Source organism: Delphinapterus leucas, chromosome 14 (assembly GCF_059928025.1).
Source record: "Delphinapterus leucas isolate spDelLeu-1000000601 "Yukka" chromosome 14, BTC_Dleu_Yukka2, whole genome shotgun sequence".
NCBI lineage: Eukaryota > Metazoa > Chordata > Mammalia > Artiodactyla > Monodontidae > Delphinapterus > Delphinapterus leucas.
Window position 1 is genome coordinate 37,390,135 of NC_143142.1, and position 20,066 is coordinate 37,410,200.

The 20,066-nt window shown below is 43.0% G+C and overlaps 1 protein-coding gene across 2 annotated transcripts in view; it reads left to right on the top strand.

Moving 5' to 3' along the window:
* Positions 1–8,198: 8,198 nt before the first annotated feature.
* Positions 8,199–20,066, top strand: part of COLEC12 (collectin subfamily member 12) — a 198,358-nt gene continuing 186,490 nt past the window's right edge. Inside the window, exon 1 of one of the 2 annotated variants that reach the window (XM_089894966.1) lies at positions 8,199–8,388. In XM_089894966.1, the coding sequence (XP_089751092.1) occupies positions 8,382–8,388 (7 nt within the window). In that variant the 5' untranslated portion in view covers positions 8,199–8,381. The remainder of the gene's footprint in view (positions 8,389–20,066) is intronic. The other variant, XM_022586796.2, reaches the window with a different exon arrangement.

A 20,066-nucleotide genomic window follows, 5' to 3' on the forward strand; every position in this document is an offset into this window, starting at 1 on the left:
TGTAAGTTATTTATAGGAGTCAAAGACTCCAGTGAAAATAGCTAGTTATTTATAAGAAGTAAAGAGTAAAATAAAATTCTGCCAATCTTGAAAGAATATAGTATCAAAAGACAATATCACATAGGAATAACGCCATACTGTGAAACCTTACCAACCTTGATATACTTATTCGGAATTTGTAACAATTTTGACAAAAGCTTAGCAAAAGTTTACCTTTTCACCATTATTAATCAAATTATAGTATAAACAAAATTCGTAAAGTTAATGTTTAAATTACTTTAGAGAACAAATTATGTTCAAATATCTTGTGCACACCACACTTAGTAACAATGTACATGTGAATTGTAAACATTTTAATCTATCTCTTAGGGTAGTTCTCTTTGGGATCTCTACTATTTTTGTACTTGTTTGCTCTTAAAAATAAAACTGTCTCTTTAAAGCTATTCATCATTAAGATTTTAAATAAATTTTACTAGGCTCTTCCTTAACCAGCCAAATTGTTATTTCGTATGAAATAATTTAATGAAATTATTTTGCCTTTGTTAAATTTGGTCTTCTGTTTTACCTTGAAAAGAAAATGGAAGATAGAAAATTAATTAATTATGAGAAAAATTACCACAATTTACTGAGCTTCTCCTATGTGACAGGTAGTGTATGAGGGATTTTAAAACATTACCTCTAATCCCTCCCCCAAATATTGCAAGATGGATAGTACTGTCCTCATTTCTTAGATAAGGAAATTGATACTCAGTGTTAAGTGGTTTCCCTAAAGTCCCACATATTTCTGAATCTGATAGATAAGATACTGTGTATCAAGGGCTAAGCATAGGGTCTAGAACATAGAAAGCACTCAGTAAACGTCAGCAATAGTTACTGTTATTACCATAAAGAAAAGGCTCATTTTAAAGGTAGGTGAGAATTGATGGACAGATGAAACAGCTTCTCTGTTTCACTTGTATCTGCATATTCATTCGTTTAGTCATTTACTGGATACTTACTAGGTAATGGGATCACCAGCATGAATATATGGATAAAGGTGTACCTCTGAGCTAGTCCAATATTTTAAAAAGTGATCAGCTACAAATATATATATATATGCACAAATGTATATATATACACATATATACAAATCAGTGATCAGCTACAGATATATCATACAAATATACATAAGTAAAAATATATACATATATAAATAATATATAATATATATACAAATCAGTGATCAGCTACAAATATATGTATACAAATGTATATATGTTTGTAGCTGATCACTGTGAAAGTTGGAAATTCAGACATAATTTGGACATATAATATATATACATATATATACACACACATCCAAAATATGTCTGAATTTCCAACTTCCACAGTTTTTTAAAAATATTTACTTACTTGGCTGCCCCAGGTTTTAGTTGTGGCACGCGGGATCTTCGTTGCCACGTGAGGGATCTTTAGTTGCAGCATACGTGCAGGATCTAGTTCCCCGACCAGGGATAGAACCCCAGGCCCCTGCAGTGGGAGTGCAAAGTCTTAACCACTGGACCACCAGGGAAGTCCCCTCAAATAGTGTTTACATGCATTTCATGTTAAGGTTTTTGAGCCAAAAAAGACCTTGGAAATTAGTCTAAAACCTTTCATTTTTACTGGAAGAATACTCAGGCCTCGAGATGTCAGAGGCCGGCCCTAGTGAGAGAGGCCCCTAATAACAGAACAGGGCCTGGAGTCAAACTCTAGTGATCACCAGATGGTGGCGTGGCTCAACACACTTCATCTCCACCAGAACGAATGAATGACAAGACCAAATGGAAGATAAAAGCAAAATAAGTCCCTCTCATCTATGCCACTGCAAAAGACACACATTAAGGGCAAAAAAAACCTGTAAAAACTTTTTTCATATAGGTCACTTGTCTGCAATGTCCAGATGTAATACACCTGAAACCTAATAGGAAAGAATCATCAGCATTTTGCAGTTGGCCATCTACCTTGTACTTCCCAGGTCAGGATGAGAGAATTCTGGCTTTCCCTGCGATGTACCTGGGTCTCCAACTGAGGCTCACATTTCTTTTTTCTCGGCCCTTACCTTTTCACTGAAATTAAAAAAAGGCTCCTGAACCAGTCTCTAGAACCATCAGTGGCCTTGCAGTGGATTAGAGGAAAAATTTCAGACTGATCCTCTGAACTGTGAAACATGACATGGAATAAATATTGACTTTTTGGTCAAACAGGGAAAGCAGCTCTCAATCAGAGCCTCCTTTCAAAAATCTTAAGTTTATTTAAAAATGAAAGAAATAGAAACACTCACTGACAAAAACCATAAACTTTTAAAGACCAAAAAGCTATTTCTTTATCCAAACCCCCCCCCAAAATAACAAAAAACCCCAAAACCTTCATGCAAACCTCAAGCATAATCACATCTCAAAGGATGGAGACAAAACACCTGGTGTCCATTACAACCACATTAGCCTCTTCACAGGGTCGTAACATTTTAGTGGACTTGCTTAATAACAACAATGGCTCCTCTGGCAAACGAGGTCTATTCTTTGTCAAGTGTGGAAGAAAATATGACGTGACTCAGGTGACCAAGCTGTGGAAGCCAACATCCTTCTCAAGAAACCAGCTCATCCTCCTGCCATACTCAAAGGCTTGACTCAGAGCATGTGGTATCACCCATTGATGGCAATCCTCAGGCGTGTGCCATGCATTTTGCTTTCCCTGCTCTGCAGTTCCCTCCATTGCTTATCCCTTCTCCATTTATTCAGTCTTTCACTGAATGTTAATTGCTAGAAACTGTTATTCTAAAGGTGAAGAAGACATGCCCCTTCTCTTAAGAAGCTCATAGTCTACTATAATGATTCTCCAAGTTTAGTGAACATGAAAATCAGCCGGGGAGCAACAGAAAACAGGAGCAACCGAGCTTCTCCCTGAAAGATTCTGATTCCAAGGCCTGAAGTGAAGCCCAACCTTCTGCACTTTATAAAAACGAGGTCGCAGTTGGATCAGGGTGGGGTTGAGAGGATGTGAATAGTGGGATTGAAGGAAAGGGAGAAGCTTTAAGATGATGCTCGTATTCAAGCTTAGACAACTGGGTTGTGGGTCGTAGGAAACATAGAAAGGCACGTGCCTTGAAGAGGTGATTTGGTTTTAGAGAAACTGAATTGGGATGCTTGTAGGATATCCGGGAAGAACTTGTCAGTAGGTAGGCAGATGGAAAGAAGGGCTTAGAGTCCAGGAGAAACGTCTAACAGGAGAGAGATTTGGGTGTCTTCAGCATATAGGTGAATGATACATATCAGTTTCTCCCCAACACACCTGAGTTAATAAAACTAACTCCTGCAAGCAGAAGTGACTCAGTTACTCTTAAATGTGGATGACAGGGATTAGATTGGAATATGAAGGAGGCCCAAGTGTGGTTTGAAAGGTTTTCCCTGAGGCTTTGTTACCTTTTTCACTCCCCAACTCCCAGTGGGAGGCAGTATGGCTGACACCTTGGAGAGTTTAGATGGCCACCCAAGGAGAGCTTGTGGAGGCTGAAGACATGGTGGCAGTGGATGAAATCCAAGTGCTTAGGGCAAGTGGAGAAAACAGGAACAGGAAAATGAAGGGAGACAGAGAGCATGGAAGTGAAGAGAGGCCTTTGCAGAAATAAATAAGTAAATGAATAAAAAAATCATGATCAGCAAGACAAGCATGGCAGTGGGATAAAGTTGGTGGGAAAAAATCTGGAAGGGAAATCATGGATTTGGTAAGTTGGAGGTCCGTGACAGCCACAAGAGCAATTTTTGTGGGTCATAAGGCACCAGTCCGATTGCCTTGAGTTGGGTAGTAAATCAGAGGTCAAATGAAAGTGGCTCATTTCAAGGAAAATAGGATCCAAAGAATTTTATAAGATGGGGAGACTTGAGCTTATGTGGAAGTTTAGGAGGTGAGGACAAGGTTTGAAGATTTAAGAAAGGGCACAAATTACGACATGTGATCTAGGAAGACTTACTTCATTTACTTATTCATACATGTTTGTCTGTGGTTCTGCATTGAACAGGACCCAAATGGTCCCTGCCTTCATAGAGCTGTAGCCGGTGGGAATTCACACAGTTGACAGTAACTATTCCACAAGAGAGTGTGGAATGCAGTTTGCTATGGAGGCACCGGTTGGGTGGGTGGGGGACCCTAAACTAGTTTAGGTGTCAGGAAGAGGGAGGTTAAGCTGAGGCCAGAAGCTTAAGTTAGGTAATGAAGATGGGCCTGGGAAAAAGTGCTTCAGGCAGGAATGGAATATTTGAAGGCTAAGAGGTGATAGAGAAACGGAATGTTAAAAAAAAAAAGGTAGGGGCTAAAGCATAGAGCGCAGAGGGGAGTATGGGCTGAAGCCAGAGAGATAAACACGGGTCCAGTCATAGAGATCCTTGTAAGCTGGGTCTGAGAACTTGAATTTAGCCTGAGGACAATGTCAAACCATTGAACTTAAATTTTAAGTAGGAGAGTGACATGATCAGGTTTGCATTTTAGAAATATTTAGGCTGTACTGGTGTGGGTAGATTAAAGGCAGCGAGATTGAAGTCAGGGAGACCAGGTAGAGGGAGTGAGATCAAGTATATGAGTAGATTAATTGTGGAGGTGGGAGAGGAGGAGATAAAGGTGTTTATGATAGCAAAAATTAGATGCATATGGAAAAGGAGGTTGAGGGCGTTCATATCTGATAAGGTGGGTGGTGAGGGAGCAACACCTGGAGGGTGATTGCAGAATTCCAGATGGACTATCGTGGTCTCCACATGGGGAATGCGGGGGAGATGGAGAGAAGTGGACCATGAGATCTATTTTGAAGGTAGAAGCAGAGCTTGATGAGGTTGTAGGGTAGAGGGGAAGGGAGGAGGCAAGGGTGACTGGGCTTTTTCATCAGTAAAAAGACACTACTAGCACAGGGTTGGTGTGAGGATGAAGTGAGACGATGCCTTCTCTACGTTATAAAGGTAATACGAACGCAGGGCACAGCTGCTGCTCCTGGAGCGGGGAGACTTGAGTTCAAGCTCCTGCCCTGCAGCCCATTTCCCCTGAGGAGTGCAAGGCATCTTCACTGGTGTCCTTTCCAACCACACCATCCTCCTCTTCTGGGCCTTTCTCTCCTCTCCCTGAGCCCCAACTCAACTCCTCCCAGAGCTCTTGAGCACAGAAATCTTGGTCAGCTGATGATCTGCACGTGACCACAACCTTCAGCCCCTGTATCCTCCAGAGTGGGGCTCAGAGGAGGCGCCAGGCCGGGGACTTTTGGGACCCACTTGCAGGGGCTCGATCAGTTCTTGGTGCTGAAGGTGGTGGGGCTGGAGGGAGGATGCATGTTCCAGAAGCCCTGTCCTCTAAAGAGTTGCTGAGCTTTGTTTTCTCATCACCAGGTCTGTGAGTCTAGCCCATTGTAGCTAACAGGTTTTTGTGGGATTTTTTCCAACCTTATACTTCTTCTGTTAGGTTTTGCGTGTGTGTGTGTGTGTGTGTGTGTGTGTGTGTGTGTTAAAATACACATAACACAAACCTTATTATCCTAACCCTTTCTAAGTGTGCACGTCAGTGGCATTAAGTACATTCAGATCATTGCACAACCATCACCACCATCCATCTCCAGAACTGTTATCATCTTGCAACACAAACTCTGTCTCCACTAAACAGCTACTCCCCATTCCCTCCCCGCTCCACCTGGAAACCACCATTCTACTGTCTCTCTCTATGATTCGCCTACTCTAGGTACCTCATATAGGTGGAATTATACAGTATTTGTCCTTTTGTGACTGGCTTATTTCACTTAGCATAATGCCCTCAAGGTTCAACCATGCTGTAGCATGTGCCAGAATTTCCTTCCTTTTTAAGGCTGAAAAATATTCCATTGTCAGGATGTGCTGCCTTTATTTTGTCCATTCATCTGTTAATGGACACTTTGGTTGTTTCCACCTTTTGGCAATTGTGAATAATGCTGCAATGAACATGGGTGTACAAATATATCTATTTGAGTCCCTGCTTTTGACCCTTTTGGGCATCTGTCCAGAAGCAGTATTGCTGGATCATATGGTAATTCTATGTCTAATTTTTTGAGAAACTACTATGCTGTTTTCCATAGTGGCTGCATCAGTTTACATTCCAACTACCAATGCACAAGTGTTCTAATTTCTCCACATCTTTGTCAAAACTTGTTATTTTCTGTTTTTTGAAAATTTTTTATTTTTTATGATAATCATCCTAGTGAGTATGAAGTGGTATCTCATTGTAGTTATTTTTTGTTTTGTTTTGGCCATGCTGTGTGGCTTGCGGGATCTTAGTTCCCCAGCCAGGGATCGAACCTACTCCCCCTGCAGTGGAAGCATGGAGTCTTAACCACTGGGCCTCCAGGGAAGTCCCTCTCATTGTAGCTTTGATTTGCATTTCCCTAATGATTAGTGATGTTGAGCATCTTTCCATATGCTTATTGGCCATTTGTATATCATCTTTGAAGAAATATCTATTTGAGTTCTTTGCCCAGTTTTTAAATTGGGTTATTTGTTTTGTTGTTGTTGAGTTGTAGGAGTTCTTTACAGATTCTGGATGTCAACCCCTTATCAGATATATGGCTTACAAACATTTTCTCCTGCTCTGTGGGTTGCCTTTTCACTCTGTTGATAGTGTCTTTGATGCACAAAAGCTTTGAATTTTGATGAAATCCAATTTATTATTTTTTTCTTTTGTTGACTTTTCGGTGTCACAGCTGTAATTTAGGTATTTTAAATGATTTTCTTCAATTCAAATACTGGGGCCAAAATTCTCTCCATTTTTCAGTTGGAGAAACTATTATGCAAAGAAACTGATGGGCTTATTCCATCCCAACATTAGTTAGTAAGCTCTGGGCTGAGAATCCATATTCTGGCCTCTTCAGGGGCTCTCATTTGACATGCAAAACAAGGCAGGTACCTTGGTGAGAGCTGGAGCAAATCTCCAGAGTAATCTTCAGGGACCCTATAGTTTCATCAAGCCCTAAAGTGAAAAAAAAAATTGCCAGTTTTTGTCTTTTTCTTTGCCAGTCATGTACAAGTTTCCCCCTAACGTTCTAAATAGAAAGCTTCTGGAACGGAGAGTCTGAAATATTTTAGAATGTATCCATTTCTGGGCACCGACTTTTACTAGAGCAAAGAATTCCCTGTTTAGAATGAATCAATGGACTGGTTACACTGTGTTACCAAGCCCTCAGGAGAGGAAATCGGAAAAGCTGCAACCACTGCCCGTGCCAGAATTGTATTTCTTTTGGTATGCTAACAAGAGCGCAAGTAATCTGTCATTTCACCATTGTGGAAGAAAGTTCCTCCGCAGTGCCCCCCCGCCCCGCCCCCCACCAGCTCCACTCACCACTTAGTTTCTGCAGGAAAGCAATAAAGCAATGGGTCTGCTTAGGAAGGTTTCTAAAAGGAAAGATAAACACTGTGGGGCAACAGGATGGGCCACAATGAAAGGAGCTCATTATGAATCTGCTCAACAGCCCAGCCTCCTTTCCTGGTAAAACTGGAGTCAACCTGATCATTTCAGGGGCGGTGGGTAGAAGGGGGACTTTTCCAACCCAGGGGAGTGTGGTGGGTTTTTTAGTCTCTGTCTCTCTCTTCTTGAAGGTCCAAGAGTTGTAATCCTGCTCCGAGTTCTGCAGGGAGATCATCTAATGGTGACTTCGAACTTAGCGACAGCTCTCCCCGGGTGGCAGTGAGCACTGTCCCTTGTGTCCCTTCGGGGCATCAACAAGCGCACTTGGAAACTTGGAGCCTCGGGGAAGCGCTCGCCCCCTGTTTGATCCTCTAACCCTCCGTGCCCAGGGCCCTTTGGGGAAGGGACGAGCTAACTCCGCCGTCCCCGTGACGCCGCTGCTCCCAGCCCTCTCACCCCACACTCTAGGTAGTCAGGGGTCTAGAAACAAGCCCAGCGGCCGCACGTTCCGTGCACCCCGAGGGTGAGCACTTGACCACCCTCGGGAGCCGCTTTCCTCCGACTTCGTCCCGTTTCTGGTCCAATGGGAAAAAGAGAGAACCGGGGGAGCGCGGGCGAGCGACGGCGCGGCGAGAAAGCGACGGGGCCCGGGCGGGCGCCTGCCTGCGGGCGGGCGGGGCGGGCGCGGGAGGGCGCGAGGGGGGCGTGGGCGCGGCGGCCCGCGCGCCCCGGCGGCCGGGCCAGGGGGAGGGGCGCTGGCGGGAGCGGCGCCTCCCGCCCGGGGTGAGCGGAGCGCGCGGCGGCCCCGCGGCACAGAGCGCCAAGCGGGGAGGGAGGGCTGGAGCGCAGACGGCCGACGCGCGGCGCAGCTGCCATGGGCGCTCACTGACCCGCTGCTCAGCGCGAACTTCCTCGGCGGCGCGGAGCTCCCCGGCTGGCTGTGCGTCTCCTCGGCCACCATGAAAGGTAGGGCGAGCTTCGGGGAGCGCGTGAGGGGGCGAGGTGCATCCGGTGCGGACTTTCTCTGCGCGGAACCCCGGGGGACACCCGGTGCTTGGTTCGTGCGCGCACCCTGGGGGCGCCCCCGTCTCCGGAGTCGGGTACCGCCGGAGACCTAGAGGTTGGGGTTTTGAAGCGTGTGAGTATTCCTCCCCATCCTGTCTCTACAAAGTAGCTTGAAGCCCCAAATTATTGTTTACGGATTCCAGTTCCCAACTTTTTAATTGAAAAAATATGCCCAGGAGAGTGGAGGCATCATCATTCCCGCCCCCCCAGTCGGTTCTCCGCTCTGGAGCACTCCCCCCTCTCCCCAGCGTCCTCTCCCTCCCCGCTGTTGCCGTTTCGCCGTCCAAGAAGTCGAAGGGCTGCTGGCCGGGGTTTTTCTCTGGGACTCGGGGATGTTCTCGGTGCGCCCTCCCCACATCTGGCAATGATTAGGTGCCCGCGGAGTTCAGCTGGCTTGGGAAGTGCGTTTGGCATCTTTCTCCATCAGACCCACTGACTGGAAAATAACTGTCCTGGGTTCCGCGTCCCTTCCATGTGCCCGCCTGCGGAGTTGTTGTGCCCACGTGTGTTCAGGGGTGACACAGTCCCCCGGGCGGTATCCTCTGCAGGCCGGTTTAGGGAAGTGTCAGATGTTATCATACCTTTAAACGGAATCGCGAGGAGAAGGGCTTCTCAGGGCAGCCTGTGTTTAGTAGAAACCCGAAGATTTGTCAGCAGAATCCAGATTTATATGTGAGATAATTACAGCGGAGGCATCCAAGAGAGCCGTTTGGGGATGGGCCGGCGCGGTGTTTACACAAGACTGGAGACCTGGTTTTTGCGTTAGGATAACACATTTCTGTAACCGCGCGGGCCAGGCTTGAGTGAGGGGGCTGGGTGCGAAATGCCATCTGACCGCGGGGACCGAGTTTCCAGTCGCCCGAGACCACGCGATGCGACCGCTTTGACTTGCAAGCGTTGCTGACCGAGGCGGGCGCCCCGGGAGCCCCACAGACTTGGAAAGTAGCTTTTGGCTCTAGGTTTCTCTGAAACGGAGTTCACGCTGAACACTCCGGAGCGGTAATGCCAGTTAGCTCTCCTTCCAAGGGAGTTCTGTGTCCTCCTTTGGGGACCCAGGGTAGGGAGGGGACAGAACACCAGGTGGAATGGGGCCCGCCCCAGGGCCAGAGAAACAAAAGACAGGATACTACTCTCTGGCTAGGGAATTTCAAAAGGCAGTGGTGTGTGTTCCTTCTCTCTCCATCTCGGTTTCTCTTCTCAGTTACCTTCTAGGAAAGGAGCACTTTCCTTAGCACTGATTGAAGGATCCTCCCAGAAAGGAAAGCGTTCACGCGGCTAAACTTTACTCTGGGGCTCAGTTACCATCATTTTAGCCAGTTAATCTTCTCATTGCTGGTCACTGAGGCCAGAAGGTTTTGAACTCTCGGAAAGATAAGCCAGCTACTCATTTCATCAGCTCCCATGTGTGTTCCGAAACTCTGAAAATTTTGTTATGCTTTTGACTGGGTCAATGACTGTTACTACAGTTTGGGTATTTTTCCAATGTTAATTCAAATCTGCAGAGGAAGACACACCTACAAGTTCTATACATATTTTTTGCGTGTGTGTGAGGTTTACACTGCATACTAGACCAGCTTGCAGACCCCCTGGAGAAGGTTTATTGCTTACTCTCTGTGGTCTGGGCACTGCTTCAAAGGCCCCTTTTACCTTCTGCCCCAGTGGGAGAGGGGAGCTGAGGGACTGAATCCCTGGGTAGACTAGTCACTTTGAAGGCCTCTTTTAAAACAAAATATTCTGTGAGAGGTTTGCTTACCAACCATTGCCATGTAATTTGCATTTATTTGTCTGGTTTGTGAGATGCGGAAGGGGGGCAGCAGTAATACTTCTTTAGTACCTACTAAGTGCTAGCCCCTGTGCTCCACTCTCTATAAGCCCTCCATCGGTGAACCCTCTCAACAACCCTGTGAGGTAGGTATTTTAACCCCTACATTATAGATGTGGAAAAGGAGTCTAGAAGAAATAGAAACCAGCCACAAGGGGGATGGTAGGCATCTAAAGACAAGCTTTGCCAGTTTCCCTGTGAGGCTTGGAGAGACCTAGGAGAGCAGATCCTGGACTAGACATCTCTGGACTAGAAGAAAAGTGAATCTCAGGCAATTAAGTAGCCAAGTAACTCGAAGTTGGTGCAGCAGCCAGGAAGGGGTGGAACCAAGAAACTGGACACAAGACTTTTGAAGCCAAGCAGAGTATGCGTTTAGCCAAAAAGGAAAGCTGCCTTTACCATGTAGAATTATTTTGATGATTTGCCATAGGTAACCAACGCAGAGTCTTCCTTGGGTTTGTGATTATGTCGTATAGCTATTAAATTATTATGTTTAAGCCAACATTTCATTAGAATTTGATTTCCCTAAATAATAGAAGTCAGTGACAAGCCTTGCAAATGCTTAAAATTAAGGTAAATTAAGGTAAAACATTCTTTAGCCAAATAGAAAATTAGTGGACATCTTAGAAGTTACAGAAGTTTATCTGCCAAAGCAGAAATTCAGCTACTGTGCGAGACAGATACCTTTTCAGGGTGCCTATTTGACTTTCTAATTCTGATGTTTAAACCTGGGATATAGTCTTTGTAGTCTAATTCCAGGTCTGCCATGAGCCACAGCGCCACCTATCTGTTGCGTTCAGCAAATATCTGTCTCTGTTCTATTTCCTCCATCTTTGGAGTCACAAGTACCAAAATAATGACATCATTATATATTTTCCAGAAGAAAATTACTTGCCTTGTTGCTGCAATACTTGAAGCGTTCCAAACTGATTAAAACATGAATCTGGTTTTAATTTATTTCTAATTACATTTTCAATTAGCTGTACTGCACCATAAATTTCATGGTTTCTAATAAATATTCACATTCTTTATGAAGGAATCTGACTCCTCTAGAGTTAGGTGTGTCATTAAGAAGTCACACTTCTAGTCCTGGAAGTTGGGAATATTGGTGAGTTTTAATGCAGCAGCACTTGTTACCTAAGAGACGGCCAGAAACAACCACGCGACCACAGTGATTCAAACCACTGTTCTAATTTAACACAGGGAGGAGGTTGGTGCCATCAAAACATAGTGTCCAGCTGCTTATTTTTGTGCTTTTGTATGTAAACATTTCTGAAATGCTGTCTGGCAATAATACTTTCAAAATGCACTAGTAAGCAGTATACTTCTCCTACTGCCTGTTGTTTTCCCAGACCCATGGTCTCTTTGCTTTCCCAGTGTCTAAAATTTCTTGTCCTTAACTGGGATAAGCAGGCATGCGTGTAAGGGCTGACTGCATTTAACATTGAAAGAATCATGTTTTCTGCAGGGAAATGGAAACAAAGTGAGACCTTTTTCCTTTCACTGTTTGGGAATTGGGGCTGCCCTTCCTCTGGAAGACAAATTTGCAATCCAATTACACTTTTGACTGTTAGTTTGAAGATGCTTGACATTCTTAGTCTGAGGTTTAATTATTGCTAAGTATAGATCTTCCCTGTGGTCTCCTATGCAATTTTCCAAGATTGTTCCCATCCCCTTACCACTCCCCCCCCCACCATGCGGCTTATCCAGCAATAATGGTGTGGACGGGAAAAGCTGGAGTATGGTAGCTTTAAAGCTATAGCATAACTAGGTGTCTAATTTTCTGAATTAATGCTTATTCTCATTAAAACATTATTTTAAAACTGTTGATGTAGCTGCTGCCAAAGTAAGTTAAATGGCCTTTGAAGTGTTAATTTTCAAATGGGAAAATAGACATTTAAATTTTGTGATAGAAAAGTCTGTTTTGCCTCGGGTAAACCCAGCACATGAGTGATCTCTCAGGGGGACAGTTTGGTCCACATGTCTCCGCGTGATGGGAAAAAGAGGTCAGGTGCTAGGAGAGGAGCCCAGAGTGGGCAGAGGACAGTCTTTCTGCTTTTGGGGGGCAAATCAAAGTGAAAAGAATCAGGCAGTTGGGGGCCAGGGGACAGTGTTCTAGGTCATCAAAGTGGTCATCTGTGAAAAAAGTCTACCCGCACTGTGGGGTTGGCTCTACCAGGCTGGTCCTGCCTTTCCATCTTCTGCTCCTATGCCATTCCGAAGGCACAGGCTCTCTCAGCTTCTGGAATTCCTGACTGTGGCCTGGAGGCAGGGAACAGTGTTGTGAGTTGGAAGATAAAAGCCAGGGACAAGTTGATCTGTACCGTGGTTAGTACTGCAAACAACTTCTTAGGCGTGACTGATGGGCCATTTAATATCCCCACTTACTATTTTTCCCTTTAGTAATAGCTAACATTTACTGAGCACCTGCCATACCAGGCATTATTTTTTTCTTCATTTTACAGTTAAGAAATCTTAGACTCAGAGAGGCTGAGTTACTTGTCTAAGGGCACTAAGCTAGTCAGTGGGGAAATTAGTATGCAAATTCGGACAGTCTGACTCCAGAATCCACATGTAACACCTCTAATTTAGGCTCCCTCCTAGCCACACCCTAATGTTTCATTCAATCATCCCAGCTTTGTTAGGTACCTACTGTGTGCCACAATCCATAGATACTGAGTGAGCAAGGGAGAAAAGGTCCTACTGTCTGGGCTTAGACTTTAATAACCTGGCATCAAAGGTCTGAAGAAACTGCTGTGCTCTTCAGCCAGTCACTGGAGGAGTCTCTCTAGGCTGGAGCTCCTGCAGAGATAAGGCAGATTCCAGGGTTGCTGCTTTTTGTAGAATTTATCTGCCGGGAGGTTTTCTTGTGATTGATTGAATGAGTGTGAATGGCTCCCTAAAGCCATGGACTCTGGAAACAGCCCCTGCATTGTTTTGCTGACAGGTTTGCTGTGAGACAATGAAACATTGTCAGAATTGCTTTTCAAGAACAGACTGTAACCACCAGTAGGTGATCAGTAATAATAATAATTAAAAAATAATAGTAGTAGTAGCAGTAGTAAATAAACATCTTAAACAAGGGATAGGGAGATACTGACATTCTTCATAGAAAGTATTTTATTGTTCACTGTTGATAACACAGTTTCTAACCACACCAACAATCCAAAGCTTGCAGGGGGTAACTTTTCAATCAAGCAGTGATTTGATTTCTTTTTAAGTGAATGATGTTTGAAGGGCCCAAACCAAAATACTACCTTGAACAGGTCCTGCTGATTGCTTAAGGGACCTTTGTAATTATATAGCAGTGAAAGGAGAAATTAGTAATCCAATTTAAAATTCCAAAGAGATCCTAGGAGCTTTCTTAACCCCTGAATTTATCACAAATAGTTAATCAATACTCTTAAAAACTATGAAGGAAATATGTTTTTCAGCATGGGAGGAGATTTAAACATTTATTTATTTATTGGACTTGGATATATTAAATGACTCCTTTATACTTCCTGAGTCATTTGAGATTATAACCTTGTATCACGTGAAGTCATATGCACTTGCCTAAGAGGTTGGACATTTGACATTTCTGTGTGAAAAAACTAACTTGTCATTGGTTTGTGGAAATAGATGCACTTCTTTGGGTGTAACTCACTTCCTTGTGACATAGAAATGTTTGGAAACTAGCTGATGTGTATATATATACATATATATATATATATATATATATAACATTTTATTATTCAAAGGCAAAATAATCCAAATTTATAGTTAATAATATATACTTTAAAATGTAGCCATTTCATAAAATGTAATTATATGTAGTGTTCCCAGGAGTTGAACCTGACAATTTTAGTGTGGTGAAGAGTGTGGGCTCTGAAATCAGAGGGCCTGGTGACCACATGCAAACTACTTAACCTACTGGGGCCCCCAGTGCCCTCATCTATCAAATGGGGGAGCTACTGGATGCCTTTTTTTTGGTTTTTTGTTTTGTTGGTTTGTTTTGAGGATTAGGTAGGTTAGTATAGATCAGTTGTTTAGAATGGTGTCTAGCACCTAAGGAGAACTCAAGACATTTTAGGTGTTAGAATACTGTTTAGTTATAACCTGCTGCTTCCTCCAGGCAGAACGTAATTGCCAATTATGAACCATCTTATGTTAAGTTAATCAAGTGATACAGTTTCTACCAAGAAGAAAAAAGTTCGGTTTTGAAATGAAAGTAATTTTCAAATTATAAATGTGTGGTACGAAAACCTGGGGGATGGGAGAAAACTGTGCTCTTTATGGGAAACAGTTTTACTATTGGTCCATCTCCAGCTGCCAACACTCGTGTTATTGTCATGTAGCCAGAAATCAGCCCTACTGAAAATGCATGGACCATATTTACAGTGAAGTTTGTAACTATAGTGAAAATGGTACCATTTTCTCATTTGTTATGATCATGCTAGGTAATTAGAAAATATATGTAAATACCTTTAATTTGCTTAGGAGCACTAATTTTCCTGGAGCACTATTGTTCAGGTACCTACTGATGGTGACATAATGTTTTTAAAGATTTGTATCTCAAATCCAGTGTCCAGTTTTGTCCAGTAAGGATATGACATCAAAGAGTTAAAACATAAATTTATCTGTAAATAAGTCTTAGGACAGATGTATGTGTATGTATGTATTTTTAACCATATGACATCATGTCTATTTCATTGGTAATGTTAATTTTCTATTAAGCTGTCGTTTCTATTTTATTCATTATTTAAAATTAGGCCACCAAGTCCTTACTAGCTTTCACTTATTCTTTATGTAGTATATTATTTAAATATATTCAAATATTCTTTATATTAAATATAGTTAAATATTCTGCATTTAGAATGTTATTGAAATATAGTCAGATATTTAGTATGTACATAGCCCCTGTCCTCAAGGAGCTCGCAGTCTGATGGGCAGGGTAAGACTTATGCATAAACAATTGGCATTCAAGATAGAAGGAGAAAAGTGCCTTATTTGAGGTTCAGATAAATGCTGCTGTAGGACACAGGAGGAGATGGCTGAGGACAGGGATATTTTCCTTTGGAGGGGAGATTCAAGCTGATTCGTTATCTCAAATTATATTTCATGTTTCAGGTTACATTGCTCTAATAGTAATTAGAGGCAAATGGTGCATCAGGGCCACCCTGAAACCTTCAGGTAGGACATTTCGATGTGGGAGATGAGAGAGAATCAAATACAAAGTTTTCTAGAACTTTGTCTCCTAAGCTCAATTTTGGTCCATCATTCGTAATTAATTATAGTATGTTACTTTGGTATAATTGTTTGGATAACCTAAACATAAAGTTAAATGATTTCAGAACAAAACAGCTATATCAGTTTTTGTTTTGTTTGGTTTGGTTTTTAAACAAAGACTACTTATTTTATGTGTGTGTCTCCAGAGAAATGGACGGCATTAGTTTTTCTTGCCAAATGACCCATGCGGTTGACACCTTTCCACGGTCCTTATAAAATCTGGGGCAGGGATTCAAGTCCTCATCCTGACTCTACTTGACCAAGGTGATTAGATGAGAAGGTCCCTCATAAGAGAAGGGGAGACATGTCACCTCCCCTGTAGTTACTGTGAATGGTAGATGTGGGGGTCAACATTTTGAGTCTCATATTTATTTACTTTTTAAGTTGTTGAAGTGGGCCTGCTGGAGGAAATCTGGTTTAGCCTCCACTACCAATTTAGTGGTAAAAGTTACCCAAAAAATCCCTTCAATTTTGTTGAATGGTAAAGGAAGGAAAAGGGTATCATATCTCCTTATCAGAAAAGCAAGTTTTTGAAAAGCATCAGAATTACAAGTTGTGCCACAAATTGGAGTCACTTTATGTCTTTACAATTTAAAAAAAAAAATTTTTTTTTAATTATTTATTTATTTATTATTTTTGGCTGTGTTGGGTCTTCGTTTCTGTGCGAGGGCTTTCTCTAGGTGCGGCAAGTGGGGGCCTCTCTTCATCACGGTGCGTGGGCCTCTCACTATCGCGGCCTCTCTTGTTGCGGAGCACAGTCTCCAGACGCGCAGGCTCAGTAGTTGTGGCTCACAGGCCTAGTTGCTCTGCGGCATGTGGGATCTTCCCAGACCAGGGCTCGAACCCGTGTCCCCTGCAATGGCAGGCAGATTCTCAACCACTGCGCCACCAGGGAAGCCCTGTCTTTACAATTTTGACTTAAAAAAAAAACCCTATACCATTGAACCAAAAAAGGGATCCTATTGCTGTAAAACATAAAATTCAGAAAGCAGCTGAGTAATCAAAATAAATGTCTTGTACTATTTGGAATAACCTACAAGTATTTTTAGTAGCCTGTGGGCTACCGCACTGTTTTGTTCTAGCAGTGATCACGCTACAGGAGCTGGGCCTGCATCAGGGTGGAGACAATACAGAGTGGACAGCAGTGCTGAGCCCGGCTTGGAAGAGAAGTTTAAATTCAGCCTCGCCTCTGTCCACGGTCCTTCAGCCTGGCCCCTAAAAGCGCCGGAACTTGTTCTGATCAGTGTGCCATTTGTTAGAACCTACTCTGTGCCAGCTAGTGAAGGCTGCGAGTCCACACCTTCTGTGCTGTCGCTCTAGGGTGAACTCTGCTTGCTGGCTCTTTGGAGCAGGGGACCTTTTCTGGTGGTCAGCATCCATTGGACCCGAGCACTTTTCTTTTTGTCTACCTGACTTTTATCTCCCCTACACATTCCCTTGTTTTGTTTGCTTGACTTTAGTTCTTATTTTTATCAAAGTTAGAGATGCGCACAGTTTAAAGAGTCAAAGAATATCACATTTATTATGAAAAACAGCAATTTCCTGCCCAACCCACTTCATTTCATCATTTCCCAGTCCCCAGAGGCAACCTCCTGAGAACATTTTTTGCATTTTCTTTTGGCATTGACTTTTCTTTCAGTTCTCTACCTAGAACATACCATCCCCAAACCCTGTAGCTTCAAACAACAGATGTTTATTTGTTCGTGACCCTGCGATTCGGGCTGAGCTTGGCAGGGATGGCTGGTTTCTGCTTCCCGAGGTGTTGGCCAGGCTGGTCATGGTCAGCCTTGCTCCACGGCTGGAGCATCAGCGGGGTGGCTGGAAGGGCCGAGGGCTGGCCGGGCTCTCCCCTTTCCTTCAGAGTCTCTCATCCCCCAGGGGTCCTCTCTCCTCAGGTGGCCTCTGGTCCAGCAGGGTACCTGGACATTTCCCATGGCAGCCAGCTGCCGAGGGGGTGAAAACAGAAGCTGAAAGGCAGAGGTCTTGGAGAAGGTCTAGGCCCTGAGGTCACCCACTGCTACTTCTGGCAAATACCATTGGCCACAGCAAGTCACAAGGTCCTCCCAGATTCAAAAGAGTGGAAATGGACTTGCACGCGGAGGGATGGAAAAATTGTTCGTGGCTCTTAACGTGGGTGAGCTACTATGGTCCCATGTCCTTAAGTGACATGCTTTGGGCACTTTTTGGTTTTATTATTATTATTATTTTGGTTTTAGGCGTTATATATTGACTTCCCTTTATAGCTGATGAGGATTTAGTTCTTTTACCCTTCACCTCCACCTGACAACCATCACGGACACCTCCTGTTGCCCCCCCTATCACCCCAGTATAGTTATATCACAGTCTGGCCTAGATCAATATTCAGTGTTTATATTATTAAGACGATGTCAATGCTATTAACAGCTGACTTATATTTCTCTCTTGCATAACTGCGTTTCCTCTGGAATTGGTAATCCTCTTGTTATTTTATTTGTTTAGCCTCCCATGTATGTTTACATCGACATTCACCCCCGAAGTCTCTTCCACTGTCCTCCATCTCTGTGCAGTGTGTTCAAACATAGTAGGTATTACCGCATTTTCATCTTCTTGAAGAAATCTTTCCTGGACTCTTCCGACCTACTCAGGGTTAGGGTTAAGGTTAGGTTAGGGTGCACACACGCATGTGCACACACACACATATACGCACATACATCTTTCTGGGTTTGTTCCTTATTTCAGTGGAATGCTTTCTCCAATGACTTCTCGAGAAGAGGGTGCATGAGAGGTACGTTTTTGAGGAATCTGTTAGGTCTGAAGAGGTCTTTATATTACCTACTCATTTAGTTGAGAGATTTCTCTGTTGGAAATAATATAGCCTTAGAATTTTGAAGGCACTGGTTTCTTCTCCTTTAGCTCCAGTTTTCTGGTGAGACATGTGAAGCCATTCCTTTTCTTAAAAATTCTTGTAAGTAATTTTTTTTTTTTTCTGTCCAGAAGCTTTTGAGTTTCCTCTTTGTCCACAAGGTTCTGAAACTTTATGATGATGTGCCTCAGAGTGGATCTTCTTCCTTTCTTTGTGCTGGGAAGTAATGTGCCTTTTCATTCTGGAAACTCATGTCCTTCAGTCCTAGAAATACTGTTACTTATTCCTCTGATGATTCTTTCCCTCTGTTCTTTTTTCCTGGAACGCCTGTTATTTGAATATTGAACCCACTTAATTGGTTGTCTAATTTTTTTTCTCGTCTTTACTCTTTTCTATTTATTTGCCCTTTTTCTGCTTTCTGGAATATTTCAACTCTGTCTTCCAACTCTTCTATTAAGTTTTCATTTCTGTGATCATAGTTTTAATTTCCAAGAGTTCTTTCTTTTTCTCTGAGGGTTTCTTTTTTATTATAGCATCCTGTTCTTCTTTTATGGATACATTATCTTCTCTTATCTCTACAAGGATATTAATGGTAGGATTTTTTATTTTATTTTTATCATTCTGCACAATGATATTCTCCAAATTGCTTTATCTGGTTTCTTTATTTTCATCTTTGTCTTTTCATGTTAGAGGCTGTGTCATGTGTCTGGTGTCTCCTCATGTATAAGAGCAGAGTATTATAAACATTAATTAGAAGCTCCTTGTTTTGGTGGATTTTGTGACCTGTGACTATCACTCTAGGCTGATCTGGCTGGGCTGTTCCATTGGGGACCTCCTGGAATGAGAATCATTAGTTTATTTTTCTCTTAACCGGCCAGATTCCCCAGGAAGAACCTTCAGTCATTAGCCTGGAGGATACAGTCTGGTTGGGTGAGTGGGAGAAGAAGACTGAGTGTCTGAACATTCAGTATGAAAATTTCCCCCTTTTCCCCTGACTCCATTACAGTTCCCTTCATCTCAGCTGTTGCTGGTGTCCTCTGGAGGAGGACACCATTTGTGTTCTTTTGTTTTAATTTCTCTAAGTAATAAATCTTCCATCTTCTGCTGTGGTCAGGGAGGGACAGTCACCCAGCTCTGTGAAGGGCCTGGGAGGTCAAACTGCTTTATTTTTCATATCCCACACAGAGCACCCATTTAAAGTGTGCAATTAAGAGAGTTTTAAATATATATATATATTCACAAGTTTTGCAACCATCATTACAATCAAGTTTAGAACATTTTCATCACCCTCCCCCACCCCAAAAACCCATGCACATTAGCAGTCACTCCCCATTTCCCCCCCAAAACTTGCAGCCCTAGGCTTTAACCTGCTTTCTGACTATGAACTGGCCTAATGTAGACATTTCATATGAATGAAATCATACAAGATGTGGTCTTTTGTGACCGGCTTCTTTCACTAGCATAATATTTTCAAGGTTCCTTCCTGTTGTAGCATGTATCAGTACTTCATTCCTTTTTATTGCTGAATAATATTATATTCACATTTTGTTTATCCCTTCATCGATTCGTGGACATTTGGATTGTTCTACTTTTTTACTATTATGGATAGTGCTGCTATAAGCATTCATGTACAAGTTTTTGCGTGGA